The following is a 12581-nucleotide window of genomic DNA, read 5'->3' as shown; positions in this document are numbered from 1 at the left end:
TGTGAACATGAGTACATATACAAGTATCTGTTTGAGTTCCTACTTTCGTTTTTGGGGTTACATACCCAGAAGTGGAATGGCCAGATCATATGGTCATTCTACATTTAACTTTTGGAGGAACCACCAAACTGTTTGCCACAGTGGCTACATGATTTTACATTCCCATCATCAGTGCTTGAGGCTTCCAGTTTCTTCACATGCTCATCAACATTTACTTCATTTGTTGTTGTTGTTTTTTAATAGTAATCATCCTAGTGGGTGTGAGGTGGTATCTCATTGTGGATTTTTTTTTTTTTTTAAGATTTTACTTATTTGTTCACGAGAGACACAGAGAGAGAGGCAGAGACATAGGCAGTGGGAGAAGCAGGCTCCCTGTGGGGAACCCGATGTGGGACTTGATCCCAGGACACTAGGATCATGATATTATATATTCTGGACAGTAATCCCTGATCCAGATATATGCTTTGCAAATATATTCTCCCTTTCTGGGGGTTACCTTTTCACTCTGTTAATAGTGTCCTTTGATGCACAAAAGTTTTAAATTTTGATGAAGTCCGTTTTATGTATCTTTTGTTTTGTTGCCAGGCTTTTTGGTACCATATACAAGAAATTTTGCCAAATCCAATGTCATGAATATTTTCCCCTATGTTTTCTTCTGTGACTTTCACAGTTTTAGATCTACTAAAACAACTACTCAAGTTTGAACCAGCCCTCCCACCCATACCCCACCTGCCTCCATGCCTTACCAATGCCCTGTCACCCTAGCCTGTGGCCTGTTAGCTTGGCCTTGCTTTATCCTGATTCTAAGTATAAATAATTGAGAAGTCTCTTAGGTTTTCTTTTCATAGCAGATGCATTTCATAACAAATGTACTGAACATCCCAATGGCTGCTCTGTGTGGTTGACTGTCATGAACATGAGGCCAGGGCCATTGGTTCAGTCACCTTTATTTTCCTCTGTGAGGTTGTCTTTTTTTTTTTTTTTTTTTTTAAATAAAACCTCAGTTGACCATCTGATGGCCATAATAATCACAAAATTATTTTGCTAAACTCTTTTTCTGATAGAAGAAAATCAGTCTCTTTTGGTCTGTATTTGGCTTTATCACCCCCTGCCTCAGGCTGTGAGCCCCTTACTAAACCACACTGGCCCTTCCTAGCTGCTCAGGTTTGCAACTTCTGCTCCTGGGTTTGTTCTAACTGTTGTCCCGTCATGAAAGTAAAATTATTTGAAAGCCATGTCACCACATACTGTCTCAGAACTGCCCTAAACTGGCCTTAAAATGTGAAAAAAAAGGAAAATTTGGGTTCTGTTGTCTCGTCAGGTGATAAACTGGGAGAACACGCTCCACATTCCAGTCCAGGTGAAGCTGAGCCCCGAGGCCCGGGACCTCATCACCAAACTGTGCTGTGCTGCCGACCACCGGCTAGGGAGGAATGGGGCCGATGACCTGAAGGCCCACCCATTCTTCGGGGCCATTGACTTCTCAAGTGACATCCGGAAGCAGCCGGCCCCGTATGTTCCCAAGATCAGCCACCCCATGGACACCTCAAATTTTGACCCTGTAGATGAAGAAAGCCCTTGGAATGATGCTAGTGAAGATAGCACAAAGGCCTGGGACACGCTCACCTCCCCAAATAATAAACACCCTGAGCACGCATTTTATGAATTCACTTTCCGAAGGTTCTTTGATGACAACGGCTATCCCTTTAGATGCCCAAAGCCTTCAGGAACAGATGCTTCCCAGGCAGAGGACTCCGATTTGGAAAATTCTGATACGGTGGATCAGACTGAAGGTTGCCAGCCTGTGTACGTGTAGACCGTGAATCGGTATCCCTGACGCTCTGCTTCAGAGGTCCAGGGTGCCAACAGCTGGTTTCCTAACAGGCCTGATGGAGAGTCGATGTCAGCGTTGTTCAAGTTAGTCCATTCATTACTTCACTTGAAGTTCTGGTCTTCACCAAAACCCCCCAAAACAAAAAAGCTTTTTAAAGAAGGACTCAAATCTAGCAGATTCTGGTTGATGGGGTTGGGGGCAGGTATCAATATTGCTTTGAATTGGAATTGGCTTTTGAGGACCTTCACTGCATTAAAACATTATTTTAAAAAGTTTAGTACAGTTTAGAAAGAGCACTTATTTTGTTTATAGCCATTTTTCTTACTAAATTATAGGGATTAACTTTGACAAATCATGCTGCTGTTATTTTCTACATTTGTATTTTATCCATAGCACTTATTCACATTTAGGAAAAGACATAAAAACTGAAGAACATGTGATAAGAAATCTGTGCAATAATGTGTAAAAAAAAAGAAAGATAACACTGTTCTGATATTACTGATATCATTTTATTCACACAATGGTTTTTGTTTTATATTTTTCCCACATTTCAAAATTGTGATATAATGTTAAAAGCTGCTTTTTTTTTTTTTTGCTTTTTGCATATTATAGTATAATAGAAAGTGTGAGCAAGGTGATTACGTGGGTATGATTTCAGATGTCTGATGTGTAGAGAGTACTGCATGAGCAGGGTTTTTCTATTATAAAATTACCATATCTTGCCATTCACAGCAGGTTCTGTGAATATGTTTTTACTGAGTATCTTTAAATGAGATGTTCTAGACAGTTTGCTGATAACGTATCGTGTGGGTGACTTCCTCGCTGTGATTGTATCCCTTATTGTTTTGTTAAAGAAATGCAGATGTGTAACTAAGAAGTGATTTTTGTGTGTGTGTCTGGGGTATGATTGGATTCTTTGGGGGATGATCTTAGACATTTGTCATGTAAGAAACTTGTATACATCAAAAGGGATTAATTTAGCTATGCCAAAAAATTTTAAATCAATCATAGAACTCTCTATTTCACTGGTCAGTACCCTCTGGTTGGCGTAGCTGATATGTGGAATCCAGTAGCTGCCACCCTACTGCCAAGAGACTGCCCGCACTGAAAGGTTTGCGTGACATCATTCCTCCTGTTGTCATAGACAACGGAGGTGTTATTACCATGATGAAATTCAATTCTTTCACTTTTTTTTTTTTTTTGGTGTGCGTTGAAGTATCAATCTTAACTTGGTTTTAAAAATACAGTTTTCTAATCTTTGTAAAACAGCAAGGATTATTCAAAGTGACATTGGAATAAAAAAACTAATTAAGCCATACATATTTTCTTAGAAGTGTAGATGTACATATAATTACATAGATAAACACACAAAATATTCCTTATTTCAAATTAGTATGATTCCTATTTAAAGTGATTTATATCTGAGTAAAAAGTTCAATTCTTTTTTGCTTTTTAAAAATCTGAAGCATCATATTTTTCATTATATTATTCCACATATTTTTCCTTGAATTTTTTAGCATAATGTATCCATTATTTAGTATATATCTAGGCAACAACACTTATAAGTTTATCAATGTCTAAACTAAAAAAAAAAAAAAAAAAAAAAACAATTCCTGTGTACTGGTTTACATTTGTATGAATGGCAAATTCTGAAGTCTGCTGTGCTTGTATCGTGACTGTCAGTATTTTCGCTATTTTATAGTAACGCCCCGTTATTTACAGCGCTCTGACATACTTTCATGTGGTAGGTTCTTTCTCAGGAACTCAATTTAACTATTATTTATTGATATATCATTGCCTTTGAAAAGCTTCTACTGGCACAATTTATTATTAAAAGTTTGAATCCAAATCCCTTGGTGTCGTGTTGTCCTGGAATTTGTCATTTCCTGCCTTTATCAGTGTGTAGTTTCTCCCTGGTCCATATGCAGCCAGGATTGCCAACTGCAGATGGAGGCGCTATCACCAGAGGGAAGGGGGTGGAGCCTCCCCAGACAGCGTTCTGGCTCAGGAAGGAAGGGATAGATGTGGGAAGAAGGAGTTTCCAGATTATACACAAAAAGTCCAGGTGAGGGTGTGGTTCTGTGACCTAGCTTCTCTTTCATAAGATAGTAACGGAGTACAGCTCATTAGGATTGTCAAGTGGTTTAGGTGGGATATTAGATACCTACAGTGGGTGATAAAATAAGTCACAAAGTTCATTCTCCTGCATGAGATGTTTAAACTGAGAGGGCCATTGGAATGCCCTGACCTTTGGTTTAAGATGGTGGGATTTCAGAAAATGTAATACTTTGTTTTCTTTCAGTTAACCTTTCAAATAGTTGTAATCACATGGTTTAAAAATCAAAACATGTAGGGGTGTCTGGGTGACTCAGCAGTTGAGCGCTTGCCTTCGGCTCAGTGATCTTGGAGTCCCAGGATCGAGTCCCACATCAGACTCCCTGCGGGGAGCCTGCTTCTCCCTCTGCCTGTGTCTCTGCCTCTCTGTGTCTCTCATGAATGAATAAAAATCAAAACATTTAAAAGGATATACAATAAAATGTCTCCTATTCCCTTTCTAGTCATTCAGTTTACCTCTCACAGTTTATTGTGTGTCCTTAGAGAAATGAAACTTTATGTGTACACAGCACAAGAAAATGTGTACATGTGCACATTTTACCTCTTTTTTACAAATGGGAGAACGTTATGAGTACTTTTCTGCATCTGTTTTCTTCACTTGGCAATCTAAGTTAGCACTCATTATGCTTTATTATACTATGTGGTATTTTATCATGAAGGTGTATTATAATCAAGCCAAGTCCCATATCAATGGACATTTCAGTTTCTAATTTTTTTCTATTTTAAATAACGCTAGGATAAATAACCTCTATAGCCATCGTTCTGTGCATGTGCAACTACATATATAGGATAGATTCCTAGAGGTGGAATTGCTAGGTTAAAATTAGGTATATTTACAATTTTTATTTCCAAACTGCCCTGCAGAGAGACCTTGGGAAAAACTCTACCAAGGCTCTCTGCTGTGCATTCTTGGGTATGCAAGAATGCAAGGCCCTGACCACTTTTCACATGGACTATTTCTTAGATTTGGGTTTGCAGTGAACAACCTTGAGGGATGAAGATGAAGTAACGTCTCCCTCCAAGACAAAAAAAGCAAGCTTCCTTATTGCTTGCTATACAAGGGGTAGATTGCTCAGGCTCAGTGTACCTCAGCAGAATCCATCAAGGTCTCCTGCACTTCCCTGTGGGACCTGGGGGCAAGGAGATTTGTGCAAACACACCAATGCTCATGCTGCTTAACGTACTGTGAGTAATAAAGTCCTGTGTGTCTGATCGTGGAGTCCCTTGTCTTATATCAGGATTCCTGCAAGAGAAAGATGCTAACTTCTTAGCTTATAAGTAGAGTAAAATCAAATCTCTTATGCCTAACGACAGGTATTATACTAATATATACCCCCAGTAGAAATATAGGGGAGTATTTACTTATTGCTTTGCCAACTGTGCAGAATATTATCAACCTTTTTTATTTTTGTCCATCGACTAAGGTAAAATATGTGTGTGTGTGTATGTTGATGTACTTTAACTTGACATTCCTCTCAGTTTAAGAGGCTGAGCATCTTTGTACACATCCTTAAAAAGTAATGGTTCTAATTTTATGCATCATTTGAGGGCTGGTACCCAAGGGAATCCCCAAAGATTTCCATTCAATTCTTGGTCTTCTCTTCCTGCTCAGCTAAAGTGAATTGTTTAACTGGGCCGATGGCCAGATAACAGATTACTGAGAACAGACCCTTCAGTGTTTTGACAGATTCCATAGGAGGTGAATACTCTGCTCAGAATGTTGCAAGGATACAGCCAGGCCTAACTTCAACATAGCTGTGGTCATTGCTGGATGCGATTGGCATGCGTTGAGGGAACAAATACTTATTACATTGCTTCGAAGTTTCCTTCTTTGCACTTGGCATGTTATGTGTCCCTTGATAACTCTAAATGCAAATCTTGAAGAGAAGAACAGTAGCCAGCATGGCTGGCTTCCTCTGAACCTCCTGTGGTCTGAACCATTATTCAGTTGCACATTTTTAAAAGAAATTTATCAAATTCGTAATACTTCCTCCAGATTCTACTTATGAAACAACTTTAAAGCCCAGTACTTAATATTTTATTTCCACTGGCAAAATTCAGCATAATAAAAAAAGATCTTTGCTATTAAAGTGTATATTTGTAAGTAGTACTATGCTGGCATTATTAACCATTATGTCCTTTTCCATCAGTAAAGAACTTCTCCTTAGTAAGAGAATTTTCCATTTCCAAAAGTGGCAGCTTAAATTTGGTGGACAAAATGTGCTTATTCACTGTAGAAAGGAAGAAACAGTCTATTGTTATTGAACACTGGGATGAAATACATATGGCCCACTGTTAAAGGGAGAAAACTAGCTTGAATGGCAACTTTGTTTTTGTTTCCACCATCAAGCATACTTTAGAAAACTCGAGGAGAAGGAAAAGCTAATGTATTTACTGATAGTTTTGCTTACCATGTTCTTTCTTCCTGATATTCTTAGAATATCTTTTCCTATCTTTTTAGATGTGCTTTATCCACTCTTTTAGGATAGGTCAAACTCTTCTAGGTTTCCTTCATCTGAGAATGTCTTCCTTTTTTTCTTTGAAAGATATTTTAGGTATATCTATTTGGGATGTAATCCTATTTGGATGTAGGATTCTAGATGGATAGTCATTCTTTCAGCACTTGAGAAATACTGTGCCACTTCCATCCAGCCTCTGTGTTCTCTATTGAGAATCCATTGTCATTCTAATTATTTTTAGTCTAGAGACTAGGTGTTGTTTTTCTCTGACTGCTTTCAAGGTGTTTTCTTTGGTTGCTTTTCAGAAGTTTAATCATGATGTGCATTGGCTTGGATTTCTTTAGGTTTACTCTGTTTGTGGTTCACTCAGCTTCTTGACTATGTAGGTTCTCTTCTCCTGCCAAATTTGAGAAGTTTTCAGCCATCATTTCACTGAGGGCCTTTCATCCCCGCCCTGTTTCTCTTCTCTTTCCAGGACTCCAAAGATGCGAGTATTACATGTTCTGTTATCTCCCCATCACTTCCACCAGTTTTCTCGGTGTGGCTCAGGTTGGGTCATTTCTATAGTTTTGTCTTTTAGTTCACAGATTCTTTCCTCTGTCCCCATTCTACTCTTGAGCCCATCCACTGAGCTTTGTATTTTAGTCATTGCATTTGGGGGTTCACAAAATTCCATTTGATTCTTCTTTATATCTTCTTTGCTGAAACTATCTTTTCTCTTTTTTTTTTTTTTAGGAGTGCAGTTGCTCTTGGAAGCATTTATTATGATTTAAAATCTTAGATAAGTCTAATATCTCAGCATTGTTATCTACTGAATTCTTTTAAAGATCTTCCAGATTCTTTGTGTGGTATACTCAGTTGAAACCTGGACATTGGGCGGCGCAGGGGTTTAGCGCCTCCTGCAGCCCAGGGCGGGATCCTGGAGTCCCACCTCGGGCTTCCTGCGTGGAGCCTGCTTCTCCCTCTGCCTGTGTCTCTGTCTCTCTCTCTCTCGCTCTGTGTCTCTCATGAGTAAATGAAAGAAAAGAAAGAAAGAAAGAAAGAAAGAAAGAAAGAAAGAAAGAAAAAGAAAGAAAGAAACCTGGACATTTTGCATTACGTTCCTAGATTCTGGACCTTCTGTTTGAGGTGGCTGTCGTTCTTGGCATTGCTCTGGCAAGGGAAGAGGGACATGCTGTCTCATATTGCCTGGTGCAGGTAGAAGTGCCCACTCCGCCTGTTTTGATACCCAGGGACAGGGAGTTTCCTTGCAGGGGTGATGTACCTGCCTGCTGTCCAGGTTGTGTTCACTGTGGGGTGGCCTCATTACCACTGAGCAGTCCTGACTCTGCACAAGGCCTCCTCTGACACCACCCTCATGAGGGGAGAGAGGGATGCCTCAGTATTGTCAGATATCAGATACCGAAGTCCGGGTTCGCATATTTTCCACTTAGAAACTGCCAAGTTGGGAAAGGCATCACCAGCCAAAGGGGGTGAAAATCCCAGCTTCCTACTTGGAGTTCTCTGAAGTCACGTCAGCAGGAATGTTGAGGAGCCTCATTTCAGCCTTGCAAGGGTAGAATTGTAGGCTCCACGTTTTGCCTTTGCTGGCATGGCATTTTAGGAGAGGTGTGTGGTGCCATGTTTTTTTCTGTGGCAATTGGCTGGAGTAGAGCGGTGTGGTCTAAAAGCTGTCTTGCTAGTCTACCACTTTCTTCCTCCCTTAGCTAGAGAGAACAGACTTTTGGCGGGAACTCTTTTGGTCTGTGCTTGTTGGCACTTCCAGGCTGCTGGCTTCTAGCTCCGAGACTGGAACATTGAGGCAGAAAGAAAACCCAGAGAGCTCACTGCTATGTCATTCTGTGGGTACTGACATCCCCAGCTGCTCTCCTTCCTCTCTTCACCTTTCAGTGTCTTGTTTGTTTTAGATATAATGTCTAAGAGTTATAGCTGTACTTAGTGGGAGGAATAGGGCAAAGTACATCTACTCCATCTGTAAGTGGAAGAGGGCTTCAAGTTCAACTCTAGTTTTAACTAATTAAAACTCAAAATTCAACCCTCACAGCAGCTTCATTTCATGTGCTCAGGCGTACATGTGGTTCATGGCTTACCAACTGCGTAACTCAGATCTGAGAGGATCCTTGCACTGACAAACACCTTGCTGAGTTTAAAGGTAAGTATAAGCCAGCCTTCATCTCTTACGAGTCATTTACACCTGGGCATTCCTCAAGCAGTAGAATCAACTGAAGATCTACAACGCATCCAAAACTGCCTTTGGTTCAGCAATATCATTGCCTATTCATTTCCCGATTCACTGTTCTGACTACCTGGTACTCCTAAAATCACCAGTTCCTTTTCTTAAGCTGGTGACTAATGTCTCCAGAAGGATCATGATAGCTCATTGAAGTGAGAATGGAGGACAATTAGCATGTCAACCACAGCAACCTCTCACTTGTCTTGCCAGACATCCCTAATCAATCAGGAAATACCTTCCTGCTGAAGCCAGAGTTGGTCTCAAAACCCAACTCAGTGCTTGGAGTAGATCTTCCCAATTGATCAAATGAGGCACTTGAGATAATACCTGATTGCCACTCTTAGCATAATAACACCAACCTCTTATTTTTTCCTTTGACCCTATTATCTCTTACCTCCTGTGAAAGCCTCAACTCTGATTTATTCCTTTCCATTGGCATGATCAAAGGTGTCCACATTTTCCCTGTCCATAAAAATGAACTGGTTTTCATTGATGCCTCTGTCCCTATGTTTTTAAATTCTTGAGGTAGGACCATATAAGAGAAAGAGTCCTGGGCAGGGACTCTGGGGCCTTGATTCTAAGCCCAGCTTTGTATAACTTTGGGTAAGTTAGAACTCCTGTTGGGGATGCCTGGGTGGCTCAGCGGTTTGGTGCCTGCCTTCCGCCCAGGGCGTGATCCTGAAGTCTCGGGATCCAGTCCTGCATCAGGCTCCCTGTAGGGAGCCTGCTTCTCCCTCTGCCTCTCTCTGTGTCTCTCATGAATAAATTTTAAAAAAAAAAATCTGTCAGATTTATTAGTTACATGGATCAGAGAGATTCTGGCTTTTAAGTTATTCTTAAGAATAAAGAAAAAAATATATAAATGAATGAATGAATGAATTAGTGACTTCTAAGAGTTATTCTTAAGAATTGAGAAAAAAAATGAATGAATGAATGAATGAATGAATGAATGAATTAGTGACTTCTAAGAGTTGTCTCAGACTGCTAGGGCAAGAGGGCCTCTGCCCTTTGATTCTATCGTATACTAGCTGTGCTTTTATTTTGCATAAGGTTTCCCAAAAAAGCATTCTAACCAAAACAAGTTTTAAAACCACTGATTTACATGATTGATAACGTCTTTTTTCTTCTTGTTTAAAGTCTTTTTTCTTCTTGTTTAAAGCTATTTTTACATTTTATAAACATAGTAAATGTACATAGTTTTGAAAGTTATATTGCCAAAAAAAGAAGTCTTGTCCATCTCTTGCCATTGCTTGCACCCCAAACACAACCACCTTTCACGTCTTCTGTTATCTCTTTTAGCATTTCCACCCTTAGTAGTATAAGCTTTTAGTATTTCTTGACTTAATTCAAAGATTTTTTTCTCAATAGCATGTTATGTCATTCTCTTATACTCCCCTTCCCAACCTGTTTCCTAATAGAGTTCTACAATTTTTAGTTAAATAAATCATCAATGTAAATATTAGAGACAACGCTAAATAGTTTCTGAGCTAAATACTATATCGTGATTATGTTTCTTTTTTTATGTAAATGTTTTTCCTCTTGGACTTAATAACTACCTCACTTTTTTCATTTGCTTTGTTTTCTTTAAACCTATAGGTGTTTTTGTCTGCCCATCCATACTCTTGTCCTTCCTCCCTCACTCCCTTCTTTCCTTCCATCCCTCCTTCCCTCCCAGTTGCTGCAATGGATCTGTCAAACACCAGACTGTTTTCTAGGAGCACAAACACCTTGTCCACCTCCTTCCAGTCTGGACCGGCTGCCCTCCAAACCTGACAAACAGTGGTCGTCTTGAATTCTCTTTGTCCCTTTTCTGTGTTGGATTCCATTTTTGCCAAAAGCTGTATCTTCCTTTTTCTTAATTTATACCTAGAAAAAAATCTGGAGTCCTTGCTTGCTTGTCTGAAAAGTCCCTTTTCTACTTGATTGAAAATATGGGTAGGCATAAAATTCTAGGATGAAAATTCACATACATTTGGAAGGTACGAGTCCTTTGGTTCCCTGTTTCCCTGCTTCTTATGTTAACTGTCAGAAGTCTAATGCCATTCTGATTCTCAGAACTATGTGAGTGGCCTTTTTCTTTTCTTCTAGAAACATTTAGGATCATCTCTGCATGTCCAATGTTCATTTCATGATGATGTTCCTTGATATACATTGTTTTTCATGTATTATCCTAAACACGCTTGTAGCTTTCAACCTAGAGGCTCGTGCCCTTCAGTTCTGAAGTTTTCTTACATTACTTTGAACATTAGTCACTCTGCTCTCTAACTCCTATATGTTGGATCTCCTCAATTGCTCCTCCAATTTTCTTAATGTATATCCTATCCCCTATGTCCTTTTTATTCTTTTCATCTTTCTGAAAGATTTGATTGACATTGGATTTCATATTAAACTCAAGGGGGAGGGGTGGCAAGCAATATCTTTTGAATTCCAAAGAGCTCATTCCTATTTTCTAACCAATCTATTCTTGTTTTATGTCTTCAATATTTGTGGTAATTAGCCCTCTTATTTTGAGGTTATTCTGCTGTTTCCCAAATTGTCTCTGGGTGCTTTTTTGCAACTATTTTTGCTACTTGTTTCTTTGTTTTATTCTTTCTCTTTCAAGTTGGAAGCTTTCCTCAAATGACTCTGACCACCTTTTAAAAAAAAAAAATAGCTTTAGGGTCGCCTAGATGGCTCAGTCAGTTAAGCATCTGCCTTTGGCTCAGATCATGATCCTGGAGTCCCAGGATTGAGCCCCACATTGGGCTCCCTGCTCAGCGGGGATCCTGCTTCTCCTTCTGCCTCTGCTCATCGCCCCCACTTAAGCTCGCTCTTTGTCTCTCTCAAATAAATAAATAAAATCTTTAAAAATAAATAAATAAAATATAGCCTTAGTGGCACCTGGCTTCCTCAGTCGGTAGAGCATGAGACTCTTGCTTTTGAGTTTGAGCCCCACGTTAGGTGTAGAGATGACTTAAAAATGAAATCTTTTTTTTTTTTAAAGTAGGTTTGATGAAATATAATTCACACAAATCCATAAAATTCACCCACTGAAAGTGTAAAATTAAACAGATTTTAGCATATTCAGAGTTGCACAAACATCACCACAATTTTAGAACATTTTAATTTTCACCCCAAGAGAAACCCTATTCTCTTTGGCGATCACTCCCATTTTCAATCCCCCTGAGGGATTTTATGCATATCTGAGGCAATCCCTAATCTAGTTCTTATCTCTGTGGATTCGCCTCTTCCGGACATTTCATATAAATAGAGTCATATACGGCTTCTGGTAACTGGCTTCTTTCATTTAGCATAATGTTTTAGAGGTTCATCCGTGTTGTAGTATGTGTCGGTATATTATTCCTTTTTATTGTCAAATAATATTGCCTTGTATAGATTTACCCCCATTTTATTTATCCTGTTTATCCGTGAGTTTATGAACGTTGCGTTATTTCTACTGTTGGGCTATTATGAATAATACTGCTATAAGCATTCGTGAACAACTTTTTGAGTGCACATATGATTTCATTTCTCTTGGGTATATGCCCAGTACTGGAATTGCTAGTTCAAATGATAACTATATATTTAATTTAACCTCTGGAGGAACTGCCAGACTATTTTCCAAAGCAACTGCATCATTGTACATTCCCACCAGCAATGTATGAGGGCCCCAATTTATCTACATTCTCATCAAAACTTGTTACTATCTTTTTATTATAGTAGGTGTGAAGCAGTATCATTGTGGTTTAGATTTGTATTTACCTAAGGACTAATGATGTTAGCCTCTTTTCATGTGGTTATTGGCCATCTCTACGTATTCTTTAAAGAAGTGTCTCTTTAATTATTTTGCCCATTTTAAAATTGGATTATTTACTTTTTTGATATTTTATTTATTTATTCATGATAGACACAGGGAGAGAGAGAGAGAGGCAGAGACACAGGCAGAGGGAGAAGCAGGCTC

General features: G+C 39.2%; 1 protein-coding gene across 1 annotated transcript in view; it reads left to right on the top strand.

Annotated features, from left to right (window-relative positions):
- The window catches only part of LATS2 (large tumor suppressor kinase 2), a 73797-nt gene extending 70114 nt beyond the window's left edge, over nt 1-3683 (top strand). The window contains exon 8 of the mRNA XM_041766118.1: nt 1322-3683. Coding sequence (XP_041622052.1) covers nt 1322-1816 — 495 coding nt within the window. The 3' untranslated portion in view covers nt 1817-3683. The remainder of the gene's footprint in view (nt 1-1321) is intronic.
- The last annotated feature ends 8898 nt before the right edge of the window (nt 3684-12581 follow it).

The sequence above is a fragment of the Vulpes lagopus genome, chromosome 8 (genome assembly GCF_018345385.1).
Source record: "Vulpes lagopus strain Blue_001 chromosome 8, ASM1834538v1, whole genome shotgun sequence".
NCBI classification, from domain to species: domain Eukaryota; kingdom Metazoa; phylum Chordata; class Mammalia; order Carnivora; family Canidae; genus Vulpes; species Vulpes lagopus.
The sequence above is the reverse complement of the archived record's forward strand: the minus strand, read 5'-3'. Positions and strand labels throughout refer to the sequence as shown.